Raw genomic sequence first — 21,525 nt, forward strand, 5'->3', positions numbered from 1 at the left:
GAACATTCTCAATGTCATCACATCAGTACTGTACAGCTCTAGTACATTTTGTGTAAAATGAGAAACACTTCAGACCTGTTTATCACAAGCAATGCAAATAACATTTGTTCCATATTCAAATTGAAAACATGATGAACATGGCTCTTTGGCTCAAATCTGTAATTAAGCTGAACTGTAATTTTTTTAAGAGAAACAAAAGAGCAACTGCACAGCCTCACAGGTGACAATATTCACATATGATGAAATAATATCTCTGGGAAAGAGTGACGACCGTCAACATGTTTCCTGGCCCGTATACCTCAGCCGTGTGTCTGTGGATACTTTTCTTGGCGGTCAGGTATATCTTCACTCTTGAATTACCTAATTGTTGTGCCTTGGGCTAGATTTCTAGATAGAAAGTGCCTTATTTTATCTAACAGTTTAATTGCATAGGGAGGTTTACATACAAATGAATGGATTAGAAATTATAGCAGATGTTTTGTGACCTGCTTTTTATTGCCGAGGTCAGTGAGTGAGGTGAAAACTTAGAAGTGACATAAGAACCGTCAAAAAGATGCTGACTGTAGTAAGGATATTAGCTGAGGTTGCAAAAACAAGGGCCTGTAAGTACACACACACACACACACACACACATACACACACACACACACACACACACACACACACACACACACACACACAAATGCACATGCATGCACACACTCACACACGATGAGCTGATAAATAGGTTTCCTTTCTATCAGTAATTAGGCCATCAGAAGGGTGATGGAGTGGAACCATCTTTGATCGTATCCTCGGGCACATAAATATGGCAGGAGCAGCAGGAGAGGAAGACAGCCTATGAAGAGGGAGTTCAAGGTATAATGGGAGGTGTGGATTGATAGCTTTTCCCTCTGAGAAGTGGCCGTTTTACAGACAGACCTGTATTAACACAGATTCCCCAGTCACTCTCATTGATTCCAGTGACCATCCAGGGATTTAAGGCTCCTGTTTTGTTTTATTGGACATCTCCGGTGTTTATTACTATATTATTCCATTGATAATTAATTGAAAGGTCCTCAAACAGTGACATTTATACACACTCATAGCCATAGCTGCAGCACCCCCTGATAAATAAATAAAAATATAAACATATACAGTATATATATCCATACCAAAAACAAATCCTACCAAATTAGTGCACTAGGTCTTTATTACTCCTGTATGAGTGGAGGAAAATACCCACTCCCCCCTCGACAGCAGCCCCACCCCAAAACATCTTCCCGCAGCAATGCACACACTGCACCGCAAGCCAACTGATTATTTTAATGAGGCCTTGGGAGAATACAATACAACAGTAAAATCAGTCCACCCGATTCATTATGAATTTAACAGAGGATGAACGATTCTGAAATAAAGTACATTTGGTAGTTTCACTGAGCTAGTACAGCTAGTTCACCCCCAATTAACTCTTCCAAACACAACAAAGAGTGCATCACCACAGAGACCAATCTGTGGGCAGAACTACAACAACATCAGTCAACAGACACAACCATGAGAACATAGAACAAAGTAGTAATTTATATTCATGTTTTAGCTGATCGAATTAAAAAAAAAAAAAACTTTCTATCTCCTTTATCTATTACAAAGTATAAAGAGACAGAGAGAGAGAGAGAGCGAGTAAAAGAGAGAGAGATTGAGGAGAGAGATTGGAGATCGTGTTGGGGGAGAAATCATGTCATACAAATAGGGTTGCAAATATATTCCCGTTAATTCGCACGGAAAGTTTCCACCTCTGAATATTCCCCAAAATGTGCAACCCTACATACAAATTAAGTAAACAAGCAAATCCAGTTTTAGTCTGGAACCACCTCTGTTATAGTAGCCCATTACATGTCCAGCTGTAGACACAGGCAGACTAAGGGCCCCTAAATGCTTCCATGAGAACTCCGGAGTGTTTTCATATATGACAGCAATTTGAAGGTCAATTTAGCTGTCTCTGCCTAGAAGTTTTTGCTCTGCAGAGCTACTGGGTCTTTGATGTGTCCTTCATCTCTGTGTCCTGTGTTCACTTAATATCCATCTCTCTTACCTAAGTTGACTACAAGAGCAAACCCTTTAACTTGGGAGACCTATGAAAAATAATACAAATTATGGGGGTTCATTCTTGAACTATAATACTGTATATACTGTTACCTTCCCCAGCAAGAAACCCAAAAAGGTCACCCAAACAGAAGGGGGAACTAACAAAGAGTTATTGACAACAACCAAAACAAAACAGGAGGGGTTTTAAAAGGAGTTATAAAAGACACTTATGGAGGTGACCATTGAAAGATGCATAGCAACAACAACAGCATAGCGACACCCACCATGAGTGCTCACTAAATTATCCCACTAAGAGGCAAACAAAAGAAATAGCAACCCTTTCGTGAAGGCAATTCTGGAACTGCTCGAGAAGTATGATTTTCTTTAAATCCTCCAGGCCCTTGACCTCTTGAGAACCACAACACCGATCAAAAAGATAAGCTTGTTCCCTTGCGAACTCAACATGGCTTTGTGATTCTGTCTTTCATAAATTACTAAAGACAGAATGCCTCTGGGATCAACTCGTAAGCCCGAAAGATAGCAGCTTTAACAGTGCCTTAATCTGAACTATGGTCAAGAGATAAAGCGCCGTACACTTTCGGAGCTTTTCCCACAAGAACACTTTGGAGGAGCAGTGACCAAATGCCACGCGGCCATTTTAGGGATGTGGCAATCCGCTCAAGTAAAATATACATCCACCTCCTTTTTGGTTGAAATGCAGTACAAGCTGACTACTCCGACCAAAACCAAACTGTTGAGGGTGCAGGATGGCCTGACTTGAGTACTTCCAGATCTATCTCCCATTGTCTTATTTCCAGCTCCAACTCTTTCAATCAACTTATCTTGTCTTTTCCTGTGCTTCAACTCTAATTTCTGTTGCTCCCATTTTGGCTTTAGTTCTTCCTCTCTCAGTTGTACGTATATGGGGTGTACTCTACCACCCGTAGGACACTTTTCATCATCCTCCCTTTCCAGAAGGATTTCTTCCTCCACCAAAACAGTACAGATCAACTCTTTGACTACTGCTTTTGGATCACCAGATGTCACCCTGATGTCATAATGCTTTGTAATGAGGAGCAGATTTGCCTTCATGCATGTATCTAGTATCTCCCATGTAGGGTTTCCAGAAATTCTTCCAACTTAAAGTCCATGGATTTTACATTTTTTTGCCTGTGTTATGCAACTTTCAAAATGTTTCAATCAATCTTATAACCCCTCGGGGTGGATGTCAGTCACGGAAACTCAACCACAAAATGTGTATTTTGAACACTCAACTATCTGCGCACAGCAAAGCGTCAGAGTAGGTGATTAGAGCGACTACCATACTACCATGGGAAACAAGATACGAGCCCCCATTTTGTTACGTTCCCCAGCAAGAAAACCCAAAACAGGTGGTGTTTTAAGAGGGGTTCTAAAAGGCACTCATGAGGTGTCCACTGATAGTTACATAGCAACAACAACTGGGACCTAAATGACGCCCCCCATGAGCACCCAATAAATATGCCCACTAAGAGGCAAACAAAAGAAAAACCCACACCAAACGTTAAGACTTTAAGGAAGCAAACCAAAATAATGGAGCAAAACAAAAACAGGGAAGATCAGATAAAAAGGATCGTTTTTCTAGAAATCAAATAGGGAGAGCCAACTAAAGGTTCCAAACCTCCACATCTCTGAAGACCACTGAAGCACTGGGTCAGCCACTCTTAAATGGAATGGTATCAAAGAAGTAGTTTCCATGTGGTTGATACCATTCCATTGACTCCATTCCAGCCATTATTATGAGCCGTCCTCATCTCAGCAGCCTCCACATACACATAGTCTATTAATGTCCAAAATATCGGAAACTAATCTGCCAGCAATACAGTATAAGCTTCCAAATCCTTATTTTAATGGCCTGATACATGATACTCCATAATTATCCCTCGTCTAAAATGGGATTATGTTCATGGACATAAATCTGATGAGCATTAAATCACAGCCCATTCACAAACTCTTTATATGAACAAGGTAATTATATTCGTTATCTAAACAATATTTATTAAGTCAAATCCCAGGGGGAGACAAAGAAATCAATGTTGCCATGGTAACAACTCCCCCACACCCACACCTTGTGCTGGTGGTGACAGGCAGGTCACTTGAGAAAGAGAACCTTTCGATTAAAGGGAGGGAAATGTTACCAGCGTCACTGTTAAAAGTGACATTATGTGTCTAGGAATTTGTAATGTGCTGTCATTAATTTAAGCAGAGTGAGCAATTCAGGGATGCTAATTAACATGTCAAATCACTTCTCCAATGGATTTGGAGGAAGATTAATTCACAGTCCCGAGTTATTTGCTTACAATCATTGTCCTTATTTAGATTATGACAGAAATCATGATTCATATCTGTTAGGCATAAAAGCCTTCAGATATGAATGAGTAATTGCTCTTTCACTCAAGATTCCATGAAGGTCAATCTGTTGTAGCATAAGGCACAACCATTCCATGAAAGGCAAAGCACAGCCTTCATTCCAGCTGACACTTGTATCTGTAACTTTATGGAGGCATTCTGAAAACAAATCGAGTTACCAAGAGTTTCATAAAATGTGTTTTGTGAAAATGCATTTCATGTCAATCATACAATGTTATATTTAAATTGCATAACCTTTTGTGTTGGCTGAAAAGCAATTTTAGAGAAAGTTAAGCCACAGCAGTTGCTGCTCAGTGATTTCTCATGCTCGCTGTGACTTCCTCCACCCAGCTATTGCGATCTTCATTTGATAAACTTTCTTCTTATTATTTATACAATAGACACCTCTCATAAGTTGAAAACCTCTTCTTTGATATAAAGGAAACTTATCCCCTTGCCGATAATAATCAATTGGCCAAAGTCAGCATTTATATAGGTGTACCTAGGCTCTACTGTATATCCAGTTTCCCTTTAATATCTACTGAACGCTGCTGAACAAATATGTGCCTACAGGAAGTTACTTCCTGCCTCTTAAAGGAGCTACTATCTCTGTTAAATGGGCCGGTCTAATAGAAAGTGTCAGGTCCTGGCGCAGGCCTTGGCTTCCTCCTCACGCTGAGCAGAAAGATTACATTTTGATTAATTTCTCTCAGTGAGCGCCGGCGGCCATGGGCCTGTTGGGGGAGAGCTGATAGCTGGGCTGTGAGTCGAGGCAGAGACAGAAGGTCACCTCAGCTTTGGACTGCTGCACTGCTGCCAGCTCCACAGTCCAGTAGAGCAGCAAAGAGAACTCAGACACCAGCACTGACTCACCAGCCACCTAGAACATGCTCTGGGCTGAAACATGAATATGACAAATCTCCAGCTGTATTCCCACACACTATGCCAACAGACAGTATTAGGCTTATATTTCAGTCATTAGGGAGCGCTTAATCTGGTTTCAGTTATTGCTCCAGAGCCTCGCCAAATATATCTCTTTAAATTTGATCTCCATTTGTCGCCATAGATTTAGGGGTGTCCCCATTCTGTCAGATTTGACAAATGAAAAAGATTTAGGCAATATTGGCAGAAACACAGACACAGCCAACCTGTGCATTGGCATTTATCTGAATTGTAAGAATAATCCAACGCAATGAAATCACAGCTACTCTCAGTAAATTCTTGTCTTGACTTTGATCCATGTAGTTCTTTCCACGCTCCTTCAAAAGCATGGCTTATTAACACATTGGGTCAGCATGCCTAGCCTTAAGTGTACGTATACATGCCCTCTAATGCCAAGGCAACTGTTTTTTTCTCTCTACACACCTGTGAAAGTGTACATGGTGTTTTTGTGGTCCCCTCCTTCAAAAGGTGTACTCAGTTCGGGGGTTGTCATGGAAACATGCCTTTCGGATGGGACATGGCGCAGACAACCACACACATTTTCAAAATAACTCATTGATTGGCATCACAGTTCCATTCCGATCGTCAGATGCCCATAAACACAGCCTTGCCTTGTGCTCTGTCAGCCCCAACACAACACAGGACATAAGTCTCCCCAAAGGGTCTGTGACATTTAATGACATCTCCTCACAACTTCTCCTGGCATCTCACTAGTCAGAGAAACATAGAGGAAGAGAGGGAGGGAGGGAGAGAGAGAGAGAGAGAGAGAGAGAGAGAGGACACACCTAGTGCATGTTCTGAGGCATAATGGAAATGGAAATAAAATGTTAGCCAGTTTTGTTGCAGCAATTCAATGACAAATAAAAATGTAACATGAGTAACAACATTTCCTAAATGGATTCAAAAGGTTTGACAGGAAACAATAGGACAAGTGTTGTTATGAATATGTCCTTGGTGGTGCTTGCAAGGTTGCAAGGTTATTTTACTGATATCTAGGTGAGAGATCCCATAATTTTAGACAACACCAATACTTGTTCTCAACTAGCCTACCTGGTTAAAACGTTGACATAATCTCACATCCATTACATTCATAAAGATTCTGTAGCAGATATACTACTTCTACTGCCCTGCTTATTCATTTTTCTGCAGTGAAGTAGTACATTAGAGTTTATGAGATGGTCTCTGATGATACAAATAGGGAGGGACAGTTAGAGCGACTGAGAGAACAGAGTGATGAACATGTTATCAGGGGAACACCGACTGAGATGGTCTGATTGCTCTACAACGCTCTTAGCTGTCAATCAACATCAAACACCAACATAGCCTTCCTGCATGATCAACTCCCAATAGGCCCAGACCTTCCTAGAGACAGAGCCAATGAAATTTGATTTTCAATGAGAAAGCTGTTGAGTGACAGGGGACACACTCTTTTCACACCACTTCGATACAGCTACGACCGGAAGTGACTTTTCGTAGCAACTTAGGAGAGCATTTTCGCTAACCCTAAAACCCTTTTCCTAACCTTAACCTCAGTCTCCTAACCTGCTACGTTAATTATCCTAGCGTGCTGCGTAAGTTCTCCTAACCTGCTACGAAAAAGTCACTGCACTGAAGTGGCAGAGGATTCATCATTAACATTCAACATTAACCTTCATTTTCCCTCCTCCTCTTCACCTCCCAGTGAGCTTATTGGTGAAAGAGCAGTTATGGTGGATGAGAAACAGACTGATGTTTGATTCCATCTCTACCATGGAAATCTACATTAATGTAAAAACCAAATGGAGAACTACACATAAACACAAAATCATTCAGAAGGCTCAGTTATGCTCCTCTAGACCCCTGTGAAATTCCATCTCGTACTGTATTAGGAATGCAGAGAATTGGAAGCTGCTAGCATCTGTCTGATTAAGGCAGGGCTGCTGACTGTTAGAAATGCAGCAATCTGTGCTGCTTAATTGTGCCCATTATCCATAATCACTTCCTCCTTTGATCTATGCTCGGCCACTTCATATTCTCCTCTCCCTGCTCCCCACACCCATCTCGTCTCATCCTGGTGACTGGACAAGACAAGGGAGGACACTGTTGCCCTTCATGTCATTAATGGCAGTGGGCAGCATGTAAACCCTGAAGATCTGGCATCTGTGTCCAATGAAATATAGGAGTCAATCAGCTTGGGAGGCTTGTCTTGACATTTATCCCCATACGGAGGGTTGTTTGCTCCTCGTAGGCTTTTTACAACAGTATTTGGAGACTAAACGGGCAGATATGAATTATGCTCTGATAATTGCTTTTAGCAGCATTTCAATCTCTGTCGTTATATCTCTTCACTCTCTTTAACACAATCTACACTGTGCCTACACCTACTCTCAAACTGATTGACATTATGTCATCCTGTAAAACACATTTTTATCTCCCCGCAGAGGATGTTTTCATTTTTATTCAAGTTTGATAGTCATATGGAATTATGGTAAATTAGTGCATACTAATAAATAAATGTTTCTAAAGTAGATTTTTTCCTGTTTTAAATATCTGACATAGCATAGCCTGCAAATAATGACACATGGCCTGGAAATCGTATAAAAAATATGAGGAAAATACATTTTATTTTTGCTTGTTCCTCAATATACAACATATTTGCGTGTGTAAATCACAACAAAATCAGTGATCGTTGACAGATTCTAGCAAAATGAAATAAAATATTCTGAGAATTTAAAAAGCCTTATGTCTACTTACCAAGTTAATAAACATTCATATTTATATTGCTGGTTTACAGTGTTTTCTCTGCAAACTTAAGTTCTAAATAAAAAATTAATGTTTACTAATGTCAAAAAAGTTGTTCAAATTATAGTTGATACAACATTACAGAACGATTGCTAACGTTTTTCAATAGACAGTATATCTAGTCTAAACGTACTTTGTCAGCTTATATTGGAGTCCATAGACAAATTGGTTTATATATTTCAGTGCACAACAGTTAACAGTTAAACTGTTTTACGAGAAAAAAACATTGCATTCTCTAAGAATAATGCCAGAGAAAGAAATCTAAATGGATCCAATTCCAGCTCCTGCAAGCTGATCCAGACTGAATCCTTTACAATACCCATGCTGTGCTATCAAAACAAGTACTAAAAATAAAGCACAGTGACTACCAAGTCCTGGGAGCTAAACAAAGTTGTCATATTGAGTGTCAAAAAGGGAGCATGAGAAGAAAGGCAATGTGCTATGCTAAAAAGTCTGAAATACTAGTCAGTCCTTTGCCTCATATGAGCAAAGCAGAAAACAGAAGAAAAACAAGTAATATTACTGTCACACAAAGAAGCGAAAGAAATGTCCTTGTGCTCCTATAAGAAAATTATTTCTGATTTACCCCACATGTAGTGTCTTTCACCATATAGTAGGGTCATTCCACGAAATGAGTGCCTTTTGCATCCCTTTGATATTTTAAGTAGAAATTGTGGAACAATATTTAATTTTTAAATTCTGTTTATTAAATGAAGTGCCCTTTATTAATATAGACCACATGGAGAATTAAATTAATCTGATTTTCCATATGAATAAAGAATTGGTAAAGTAAAAAAAAATCAGCATTTTTACATGACCCTCTGTGCCCCCTCGGTGACCTGACTTCTAGGAAGATTTGAACCCACTTAACCCCAACATTTCTCCAAGTTTTCACCATCATTGTAAAGTTATACTTTTTTTGGCTATTGTTACTTTGACAAAGTCATTTCAAAAGATTATTATTTATTTAATGTGATTAGTGATTCATTTTCATCTGTCCCTTATTTTTAAGGTCAACCTTGTTACGTAAACTGAACTCTCCTTTTATATATACATATATATGTATATATAAAAAAGTGTAAAAGCAGGTGAGCTGCTTCTACTCTTTTTGGCCATTCTCTGGAGTTTTGGGGTGGACAACTGAGAGGGTGGAAAACTGAGCGGGTTGAAAACTGAGCATGTTACCAATAGACAGGCTAGAAATATTTCAACAACTTCAATTTTGTTGTGAAGCTTGCATTCCCTGTTGTACACAACACGCTTCCATTCCCCCTGTCACAAGGGGATTTATGGCTGATATTAGATGAAATTGTCAACCCTGTTACCGTCAACCCTGTTACTTTATTTGGCACTTAATAGACACTTACCATAGTAATTTTATATTTAACCTTTTGAGATGAGAAAATGTGTTTTTAATGAAGTTCAACATGTGCTCTTTATGACAGAATGATAATATTAGGTGAAATCAAACATTTTTTTTTACCAAGTTACACTTCTCAAAAGGCACCGAATTGGTGGAACGACCCAGTAGCTATCACCACATATAGTAGCTCTGTGTAGTGTCCACTTGGCTGGGTTTGGTCTCTGAGGAGGAGGACACCTCTTTGTCCTTCTCACTGTCTACCTCCCACAGGTTGATGAGGGGAGGGTAGAGCTCATTGAGTGGGATGGAGGATGTTTTCTGCATGTACTTTTTCAGGGAGTGATTGTAGTTTTTCCTCTTCCACCGCTTGGCAATGTACACAGCCATAGAGGCCAGGCTGATGATGCCGAATATGGTTCCCATGACAGCTGCGAGAGCAGTGTTAGTGCCTTGATCGGATATCTCCACAGCAAAGGCTGCATGCTTCGTTGTGACGTTGACACAGGACTTCTGCGTCTGCTGGTGGATGTTGGAGACGGTGAGACACACCTCATACTTGGTGGCAGGCTGTAGGTGTGTGAGGTTATACTCATGGACATCCACCGGGACCCTGGCTGTGTAGGTGATGTGGGGGTTGTCTATCTTCATGGTGGCAGATGACCACTTGAGGTTGGAGGTCATGACATTGGAGTTGACCTTCCAGGAGACTAGGATAGAGTGGGACTCAGTCTGCTTCACATAGATCTTCATCAGCTGGGTGCTGTCTAAGAGAGTACCATTCACCCTAACAGCAGTCACCCGAGTGTCTGCCCCCTCAACATTTTGTGCCACACAGGTGTACCTGCCAGAGTCCTCTACCTGGATGTGAGAGATGCGTAGCGTTCCTTCGCTACTGAGGCTGTACTTCTCAGACATGGTGTCTATCATCACCTTGTTCCCCATGGGCGTGACCCAGTAGATCTCCGGTTCGGGCTGGGACATGGCTCGGCAGTCCAGATCCACAGTCATGCCGATGTCCAGGTTCAGGTGGTTGGGAAATGTGTCGTGGGAGATCATCGGCAGGCACTGCGCTGCTGAGTCCTGCTGGAGCACCTCCCTCACATGCTGCCCTCTGACCTTGGCTGGCATGGCACAGAGCATGGAGAGGGGCTCCATGAAGCGGATGCTAGTCTTGTTGGAGCTCATCCACTGGATGACGCAGTCGCATCGCATGGGATTGCTGTGGATACTGATCTCACGCAGGTTGGGCAGGAAGTCCACAGTGGACTGGTAGAGGGCGTTAAGGGCGTTGTTGTTCAACATGAGACTCTCCAAGGCGGGGAGGTCACGGAAGGCCTGGCGGTTCACGTAGGAGAACTTGGGGTTGTTAGTGGCTTCCAGCTTGGTGAGCTCAGGGAGGTTATCAAGGGCAAAGCGGTCAATGCAGGCCAGCTCCCCCATGTTGTTAATGCCCAGCTCTTTCAGCCTCAGCATGTTCTTCAAGTCCCCCTCTTGAATTTTGTGCACAGGGTTTTTGTTCAAGTCCAAGAACTTGAGGTTAGGTAGTTTCTGAAGAGCGTTTTGAGGAACTCTGACTAGCTTATTGTCGTAGAAGGAGAGACTCTCTAGGTTATCTAGTCCCACAAAGGCATTTCCAGGAATGTCTGTTAAATCCATTCCAGCCAGAACCAAGCTTCTCAGGTTTACAAGAGGCTTGAAGTTAAACTCCAGAATGCCAACTATAGGGTTTTCCCCGATCATGAGGATCTCCAGATTGGGAGTAGACTCAAACCAGCGGCTGTTGATGGCCTTGAGCCTGTTAGAGTTTAGATGGAGCCTGAGCAGGTTGTGCAGGCCAGAGAGGGCATTGGGGGAGATAATGTTGATCTGGTTATGGTTGATGTAGAGCTCTTGCAGGTTGCTGAGGTCCTGCAGGCAGTAGTCAGGCATCTCAGTGATCTGGTTCTCCTCCAGGTGCAGGGTGGTGAGCTGGGACATGTTGCTGAGGCCCACGTCATGGATGCCGCTGAAGTTGTTCTGAGACAGGTCCAACTCTGTCAGGTTGTATAGCTGCTCCAGTTCCTCACTGGTCCTGGCGATGTAGTTGCTCTGCAGGAGGAGCACCTGCGTGTCACTGGACAGGTTGCCTGGGATGTGTGTGAGACGGAGATCATTGCAGTCCACCGTCGTGGCTTCTCTGTAGGTGGACTGAGGGGTGAACCAGGGTCGGATCTCGCATACACACTGCTGGGGACAATCATTATCTCTCTGGATTGAGGATAGTCCAACGGAAAACAGAATCAGGCCAGTGAACAACTGGCCTAGTAGACAGTAGATAAACCTCCCTCTAGCCATGCTGTCTGTCTGCGTTCACCTGTCTAAACCCACAGGGTTGGACACCAGAAGGGGTAGATGAACTTGGAGGGAGCTGTGTGATTGTCATTAACCAGAGGGGGTGTTGACCTGTAGGTGAATCCCTCTAAAATGATCCAGATGGAAAAATATGCCCAGGGGGTTCCAATGAAACAGTTCCAGTGTTACAGTGAGTCTCCCACTGTTCAGAGTTTTTCTTTCATCAATACCTCAGGACTGCAAGGTGAGTCTGTAAAACAAAGACAAAAAAATTTAAAAAAAAGACTGAGTCACTATAGTTTAGTTTAACACAAGGACACAAAGGAGCACAAATAGCATAACAAAATGATATGTATGAGACAAAGGGAGTTGATGAAAACTATTGTCAGGGGTATATGTAAGGGTACACTGTATCATACGTCCAGTCACATAATATTACCGAAAGTTACATGTCAGTCATGTTAAATAAAACATGATCGTAACACAGCTCCTGATGATGTTGAGAGCAAGCCTTCTGTTTACATCTTCATCTGAGAGATTGTTAATATGAATTATGCAGCATCATCAGTTATGAGGAAAAATGTGAAATCAGCTCGTTTTAATGCATGTACAATAATACTAAAAACACCCATCAGAACTTGTATATTTGGACAAAGATCAAATTCCATTGAGCGCTCTCATCTATCCAATAGGCCCATCAGGAATAGATCATTAGCTTCTTCACACATCATTAAATACTCTGAGATACGTAAGTATAAAAAAATAAAAAGTTCCTAGATTATTAATGAAGGGTCCACTGTGTCCTAGTTTTGGTACAGAAATATGATGGATTTCTTTGAACATATTTAGGGTGTTTCTGAGAGAAGCCTTCAGTGAGCATTGCAAGCACAGCATTTTGTTGAACATACCTCACACTTCTCTTCAGCCTCAACAGTCACTTATTCAAATAAATTGTGATAATCCAGAATGATTTTTATCCAAGGAGAGAGATTTTAGGAGAAGGACTTGTGAAGCCAGAATCTGGCCCAACGGTCTAGTCTGGAGAAGAGCAGCTCATAACAGGAGCACCAGGCATCTTGCCATCCCATATAGCACTATAGTTCCGACTCTAACAAATGGGCCACAATACCTTTAAACCTAAAGTGAATATGTTATATCAATTAAAATATAATTTTATTGTGGTAATGTTCTTCAGAATAATGATTTCACTGACTATTGAGTTGGTTCCTAAGCTTTTGCTACCGTCACTAAAGAGTGTTAGTGATTTCCGAGGAGAGGCTGGCACATATGCACACTTGAGCAACTACAAGGCTCTGTAATTGAGTTCTGAAAGTGGCATGTGGAAATCAATAAGTACTGATTCCTCCCTGAAACTACTGAAGCATTAGGACCATTTGAACTGAGAAGAGGGTTTACATTAGTTCTTTACTATGAGTACCAACCTTTTCTGTTTTTATAGTAAACGTATATAATGCGGAGGTTGGAATCAGAAAGGTCTGCCACCATATCCAGGCTAGCTGGTTCTACCGTGGCGGAGTCCTGTATGGCATTATAATCTGAGCAACACTCCCTGAGAAATCCCCTAACCTAATTAGGTGAATTTACTGAAGAGTGTATCCCTTTCCATGGAAGAGACATACATTAGTACTACAGTGCCATAGGCCTTACAACCAAACAACATCTGTGATCAACACTCACTTAAGAAGATATTGCTAAGAGGCTTTGAAAGAAGAGCGCTGCGTATTCATCAGAGTGCAAAACTGTCTGGCAACAGAGCAAGGGTGACATGAAACAAGTTCAAGCTCCTCCTGCACAGGGGATTTTTCTTCCGGGACAGGGTGAAATAAGGGGTGAAATACTTGTAATACAGACATGTTTCTTATGCTAAGGCAGAGTGAGTGGTTAAGATTGACTTGACCCATCAGGATTAGTGGAGTCAGAAATCAGTTTGAGGAAATGTAACCCTCAGGAGAGATAGAGATCACTGTGTTCTTTAACTACAAATGTCTGTAACCTACCTCATCATGTTTATTCACTGTTTATAAACAGCCATTACTGATAGGCTTAAATAGGCTTAGATGTAGTCAACAGTGCATCAAAAATACAGCAAAGCGAAAAATGTCTGCCAAGGATGCCTTGCTTCCAAAAGGAAATTGCAGTAAAATAAATCAAGTTGCTAAATCCTGAGGTTTTAGGGCAAGGATCATCAACTAGGCTGAGATGTAATATTTGACTAAAACATTATAATTTAAAACCTCGCTTACATTTGTATACAATCCCTATTGTGTGTGGAACAGAGTTCCAAAAATGTAAATAACTTGGAGCTGATTTCCTGGTGTTTTTGCAGTATTTCATATCAACAATGAAAAAAAATAATAAACAACTTCATAAATGCTGGACAACTTCAGCATGTATTTATTTTTGGCTCGGAATACTTGGGACCAAAAACATGCGTGGGCCGCCAGCTGGGGAACTCTGTTTTAGAGTATTCAAAATATGCTCACTGGACCCTAAAATGTTTAACAAACTTTGGATAAAGGATTCCCAGTGATACCATTGGTTTAAATCTGATATCTATGGGTTAGTGGGGTTAGTCTGAGATTCTGTCCATGACTCCAAACCACATTAGAGGGACCATTTCAGTGTGAGAGATAACATTTACGAGGGCATCATTTCATCTAAGACTTTGTATTCCAAAAAAAGGCTTTAGTTTAAATATTGTCATTAAGCTTCAAATGAAGGTCTAAGCCAAAGGTTAAACCCATAGATAAATCCAATATTGACTCAACCACAATTTGTTTTGTTTATTTCATGCTCTCATAGGTTCCCTTGACAACAGTCCAAACCAGTGTACACAAAACCAATGTTAGTGTTTCCATTTTGAAATGTCGGACAGAGATAACAGTGACATTTATCACAAGTATCAAAATAGTTATATTGGAAAAATTTCAGTTTTACAAGGGGGGTGACATTTAACAAATGTATATGAAAGTCTAAGTGGGGTGGGAGTATCATTAGTGTAACGGTTTTCTTCCGTTGAAGGAGAGGAGGACCAAAATGCAGCGTGGTTAGTGTTCAACATGTTTAATAAAGACCATAAACGTGAACACTACAAAATACCACACAACAAATGTGAAAAACCGAAAAAGTCCTATCTGGTGCATAGACACAAAGACAGAAGACAACCACCCACAAAGACCCAACACAAAACAGGCTACCTAAATATGGTTCCCAATCAGAGACAATGACAAACACCTGGCTCTGATTGAGAACCATATCAGGCCAAACAACAAACCCAATATAGAAACACAAAACATAGAATGCCCATTCAGCTCACGTCCTGACCAACACTAAAACAAAGAAAACACAAAAGAACTATGGTCAGAACGTGACAATTAGTGTCTGGAACCATGACAATACAGTTGAAGAGAGCTTGTGAACTTTGCAGATGCTGTATTAATAAACAGCTGTAAAGCTGCGTTGAGACTACCCTGACACAGCCCACAGAGGGCTCAGAGCCAGAGGAAACCAAGCATGCAGAGGAAACCAGCCTTGAAACCTGGCCTCCACATCCACACATCAGGGGGAAGAAAACAACACAACATGGAAGGAAACAGAAAGCTCTTTGTATCTTCCAATTGGGTACTTAACCTACTTAACCTTACAGTAGTCACAGTAAACTATGTGATCCTATGGGTAAGTGATTTGAAGATCACAGGTGTCTGTAGTACTATTGAGATGGAGTATGTGTATGAATTCATATGGGTTCAATGCTACTTTAGCACAGGACATATAACTGCAAAACTCCCTGGTGGACATGATTCTTGGGGATCTATGGTTCCTGGTATGTACAGTAGTCATAGCTTGCCTGCTGTGACAACAAAAATGGCATGTAAATCCAGAAAATGTTCTTTGTCAAGAACACAAAGTCCACTTCCACCACTTATGGGTCCAATGGAGGGACATATTTCTTTTGCAAAACAGTCTCGAACAAAATGTGTTTTCAACACCAATAAAAAAGTTATTGCGGTCAATGTTACAGAATGATTTTCTATTTCATTTAAAAGTTTCCATGTTGGCTTTCATTCGATGTAATCATTTTGAATAGATGGTAATGACAATAATTGTGCTCTCTTTGGTTTCCGTAAGGACTGTACTCAGTTTACTATAGGTCTAATAGAAGTGAGGTTGAAGTCACTGCATATTTACCTTAATGATGCAGTATTGTGTGAGTCTATTCACATTCATCTAAACTAAACAAAGGAAGGTATGTAAGGAAAAATTATTCATTCATACACAGTATTTCAACCAAACCCTAAGGGGACAAGAGCACAATAAATATCTGGTACACAATCTCAGACTACATATACTATACTAACAACATAGAGTTTTTTGGATTAAATTGTTAGCTATACTCTTGTTATATAGTTATACATTACAATAAAACCTGCATAATCAAACAGAAGAGAATGTCCAGCAACATCTAATAGTTCACTTCACTTCAGTACCTCTAGTTGTCAGATCAAATAGAATTATGCAAAGAATACATGAATACAAACTGACAATTGATAAAGATTTGAGTTACAGGATTATTTTTGAATGCTTATGGTTAATGATTTGCTTTGTACCCTGGCTGTCAGACAGCAGGTCTTTGATATGTGCTGAGGAGCGAAATCCTTTTTTTCCCCCAGGAGAAAGGTGTTTACTTTTCCAATCCTGTGTTCACAGGGCGTAATCCTTCCAGAGATGTGAGCAATAGAAGACATACAATCCGATCACATAATTCTGACATAATAAACATAACCAAGATAAGGCTTCCCTTAGGGAAAACCAAATAAATCGAATAAGTCAATTCTCCACCATCACAAATGGCTCTTCTAAACGGACACTCACACTCAAGGAAAAACTTCCTATGGTGACTTTATGATTAAGTGACAAGGACCAATATAAAATTAGAAATTAGATTTTCCACACACTCTTTTGATTCATTTGAGTAGTGCAAACATAAAGTCCAAGATTTAAAAAAAACGCTGAATCTGTCATGCTGATTCCTAAAAGCCCATGAACATTTACACCACTTTAAGAGGCGAACAGTCTGGTGGGCTGGGATTGGCAAAGATAATTGGTAACTACCACAGAAGATAAACCCCCCCAGAAAGGATTAAAATAACTATATTCCCCTAAAAGTGTGGTAGAGGGGTAATATGTTACTACATACAGGAGGGTTAAGGGGGAAAACGTGTGTTGTTTCAGAATACAGTATAATACAAGCAGAGACAGCTGGCTGGCTGAAGACTGAAGTTATGTCCTGCATAAAAGGGTTCAGCTGCTTCATGTCCATAGCATTAACACGAAAAGCTGCATTTTGATTGTAGTCTAGATTAGAATATGATAAATTCACCTACATCAAACCAAGGACTGTTAACTCTTCATTTTACACCTCTGCAGAGGTAATAAACTATCTGTGAGACAGGAGTGTTGAGTCTTTCCAGTAATAAAAATACTGTAAAGGGAAGTGTTACCTGAAATGTATGCTTGTATTTGTGGCCTGTGCCCTCCGCACTGAGAAAATACAAAATACAACAGCAATGTCCAACTACTAAGCCTGGGGGGTTTGGGCCCATAAGCCCACTGTAAAAGTTACACTCTGCACAGAATGATTCCTTCAGCAGATTATGAGAACATAATTAGTTTAACAGCTGCCTAGCCTGCACCATGCCTTACCTCTGAGATCCTAATGTGTTGACCCTTTTTACAAGAATAATGGGAGAAGCATGAGCTGCAACACCTTCACTCCCCCCTCCCCTCCCTTTCCATCCCCAGCCCCCCTCTCCCCAGCCCCAAGGGAACTCTCTTCTCCATGGTGGAGGACATTGTAGTATTCTCAATGTCTCCTAATAACCCTACCTGGTGGACAGACACACACACCCTATTATCAGGCCTTTGTCACAGACGGTTCTCACCGCTATGAGTTGAAGGAGTGTGTGTGTGTGTGTGTGTGTGTGTGTGTGTGTGTGTGTGTGTGTGTGTGTGTGTGTGTGTGTGTGTGTGTGTGTGTGTGTGTGTGTGTGTGTGTGTGTGTGTGTGTGTGTGTGTGTGTGTGTGTGTGTGTGTGTGTGTGTGTGTGTGTGTGTGTGTGTGTGTGTGTGTGTGTGTGTGTGTGTGTGCTTGTTGGAGGGGGAGTTATGCCCACAGGGTTTACCGAAAGAAAAAAAGCCAAAACCTTCTTCAGGCACCTTGCCACTCCTCTTCCCCTCCTAATACTTTGAGTTTTGAGAAATGGATGTCCCTGCTGTTCACTGTCTGTTTCTCAAGATCCATCTGACATGAGATTGTATCTCAACATATCACATAGGGCTCCAAACAAGGTCCAGTGTTGTCTTTAGGATGACATCTCTTTATTTGACCTGCTGTAAGAAAAGGTCATACTCAACACTTTATTTTTCAGTGTCTATGTCGTATTGCCAACACTGACCGAGGCTCAGTGGGCAAAGTGATGATTTGGTACTTATAGCACAGGCAACTTGATACCATAGCAACCAATTTATGACAGGGTATAAAACAATGGAACTCTGTATCTAAGTGATACTAACGAATTACAACTTTAACAGACTGACTGATAACACAACTGAACTCCTTAACACTCCTGCTGTGTTCCGGTCAAATTGGACCAACCAGTTCTCTCTGAAAAATGTAGTTAATTTAATCTGATTGTCACAAAGTTCCATGACTTTGTCCACACAGGGCATCCGAACACACAAAATACATTTTGATGATTTTCATTCAATTTTGGGTGTTTTATTTAACTTTTGTACACCTGTGGTGTTCCTGGTCAAATATGACCGGTCATTAGAGATGAATGGGTGAGACGACAATTAGTGTATAAAATTGAGTTCAGGCACATGCCCATTCACACTTCCTCTCCCAGACCCCCACATGCATGTGTATTTGAGCATACACACACACACACACACCTCACTCCCCTTCTTGGCTTCCATGGCAACCCCCACGGGAACATTTCCCCAATAGAATATTCGCCCCACAGGAACCACACCTGTTGGCATTCTCACAAACAATGGCAACATTTTTTCAATAATATATAGAACTTTTCTCGCAGCTCTGGTTTATAAAGCTTTTTTGAGGCCTTGCTCACAGTTCATTCTGTGGCAGCACAGTGATCCAAACGATATACTGTGTGTGAGACTCCTGAAACATACTGTAATATATTTGATCATGACCCTGGTTAGGAGGAGAGACTCCTTGTAAACTTTGACACAAAGTAGTCTCTTATAAATAGCACAATATGTTTCATCTGAGTATTTGTTATAGTAAAAAATAATCCATGTATTATGCTTTTTTAAACTAAAAAACAAGTTCTATGAGCTCAGGTCAATGAGGCCTACAGGCCATGAATAGAAAATAGAAGTTCAAAATGTGTAATGTTCACAAGAACTTAAGTTGGTAAAAAGATCTAACACAACATTAGGTGACAATATATGTATTATTATGGATTTATAATCAGCTATAATGGGGCGGTCATTTTGGACCGGGAACACAGAATTAATTAAACATGAAACGAACACAACAAGAGGGTTAAAACAGTGCCAAAGATACTGTTTCACTACCATGGGCTAGCCTTAGTGTTGTTAACACTGTTGGACATTCAAAGGGTGAATAAGAAGCTTCTGAGACAACAGTTTGAGTTAACCTCAGCTATTACACAGGAGCAACAGCTGCAAAACGGCAGAGGCGTTTCTTAAAATGACAATAGGCTACCCCACTCCCTGCCCCTCTTTATAACCCCGTTCTCTTGACTTTTTTTTCTTGAAGACCTGTCTCCTGTTCGATTTATTCTGCCGATAATGGAAGAATCGAGACATTTGCCCACATGCATTCACATGTATATGCAAATCACATTTTTGCAACGTTGCAGCGGTGAGCGGTGCCGCAGGAGGATCAAAGTTTGTTTCCGAGCATGTTATTTGACGCATTGAGATTGAAAATGTAATATTTCTGATTGGGATATAGCCAAATCACAATACTATAAATGCAGATATAGAACAGCAGATGCAGAGTAGTCGTAGGGCTACTCCTTATTAATTATATAGATAGCCTATAATATGACATTATTATAGAAACCGATTGCCTATTAGTTATTCCTTCGTATAATATTGCCAGTGTGTCCCTCCATCCCATGCACATAAAGCCCTTGCAGAGATGCAGTAACGGTATGTTGTTGGCAAACAAATACCATTTTGTTAGGGAAAATGATACATTTCCAGAAAAATTGATAGCATACTATGACCCCCTGGCCACAACCTTATTGTGGAGGTAAGTGTCCGGCAACAGAGTTCCTGCTTCCATAACATTCACATCCACCTGTTCTCATACTACTGCACAATACCTCGAAAGATGATATAGCAGGCTACAGAAGAAGCAGCTTCAGTTTAATATATTCTGACTTTGTTCATACAAAATAAATCAAGTGAAGTATAAGGGCTCACCTCATTGACATGCAAGCCCCTCTCTTCTCAGTTGCATCCCGTTTATTTGGACATCAGTAACTTAAGGTTTGTGCAAATAGCCTTCACCTCTATGCGTCAATAACCTACATACCCAACAAATAAATCCAATAAATACATATATAGCCTAATCGGATTCCTTTAATATTATCGTGTAAAACATTTCTTAATCTATTCCATTCAAGCAGCAACGGGTAGCCTATTTTCAGCGGTTTGTCGTTTATATATTCATTCAGGCACGGTTCCCATGTAGGCTAACCTTGAGGAGAGCATGGTGTAGATTGTAGAGACATCTAAACGCTTCGAAACGCCACCTGCAACCTCACTGACTAGTTGTCTGCGGATATTCTCCTCTTCGACCGTAACCTAGTGCTCCTTCAAGGAAAATATGAGAACCGCTGTCCAAACGAGTCAGCTGCTTCCGATTGGCTGCTGGATGGTGCTGGTCATTCTCGCTCAAGCAGAGCACCATCTGTTCGAGGATTGTTATGTCGCGAACATAGGCAGGCGCTAGGTCTGCGCAGTGGGAGAACGCCCCCCCCCCCCCCACACACACACACACACACACACCTCTTCCATCCTTGACGTCTGAAATGGTGCTTTTGTTGGGAGACAGTGTACCTCTTTGTTTTGCTGTTGTTAAGTTCCTCTAATTAGAGCTGTTTAATATGCAACCCATTAATTTGTTGCTTTTCTTGCCTGCATGAATACTTGCTCTTCTACCTCTATCGTCCATCCATCTCCTGCTCTCTTTACATTTATTTTATTTCACCTTTATTTAACCAGGTAGGCTAGTTGAGAACAAGTTCTCATTTGCAACTGCGACCTGGGTAGCAATTCGACACATACAACCACACAGAGTTACACATGGAATAAACAAAATTGTTATTTATTAGAACAATATTGGCCCCTTTACACTCCAAGCAATCCATGTCATGTTGTATAGAGTAGACCTAAATGTTGTGCCGTTTCTGTCAAACAATCCTTACCGTGGTCTGTAAATGTCAAAATGGTCAAATGTATTTTCAAGAATGTCACTTTACTTGATTTCATGATAAAGCCTTGATGTAAAGCGAGCAGGAGATGGATGGATGTAAAGAGAGCAGGAGATGGATGGATGTAAAGAGAGCAGGA

General features: G+C 40.9%; 1 protein-coding gene across 2 annotated transcripts; it reads right to left on the reverse strand.

Moving 5' to 3' along the window:
- Positions 1 to 7,966: 7,966 nt before the first annotated feature.
- On the reverse strand, positions 7,967 to 20,863 carry lrrn1 (leucine rich repeat neuronal 1). 2 transcript variants are annotated; one of them, XM_021569793.2, is made up of 2 exons: positions 20,651 to 20,863; positions 7,967 to 12,119 (listed from the first exon to the last, which is right to left on the reverse strand). In XM_021569793.2, exon 2 carries the CDS (start codon positions 11,870 to 11,872, stop codon positions 9,710 to 9,712), a length of 2,163 nt encoding a protein of 720 aa, XP_021425468.1. In that variant the 5' UTR covers positions 11,873 to 12,119; positions 20,651 to 20,863; the 3' UTR covers positions 7,967 to 9,709. The 2 variants fall into 2 exon arrangements, with proteins under 2 accessions (XP_021425468.1, XP_021425467.1); XM_021569792.2 differs by having other exon boundaries at positions 20,374 to 20,862.
- Between the last annotated feature and the right edge of the window lie 662 nt (positions 20,864 to 21,525).

This window comes from Oncorhynchus mykiss, chromosome 17 (assembly GCF_013265735.2).
Source record: "Oncorhynchus mykiss isolate Arlee chromosome 17, USDA_OmykA_1.1, whole genome shotgun sequence".
In the NCBI taxonomy this organism is placed as follows: Eukaryota; Metazoa; Chordata; class Actinopteri; order Salmoniformes; family Salmonidae; genus Oncorhynchus; species Oncorhynchus mykiss.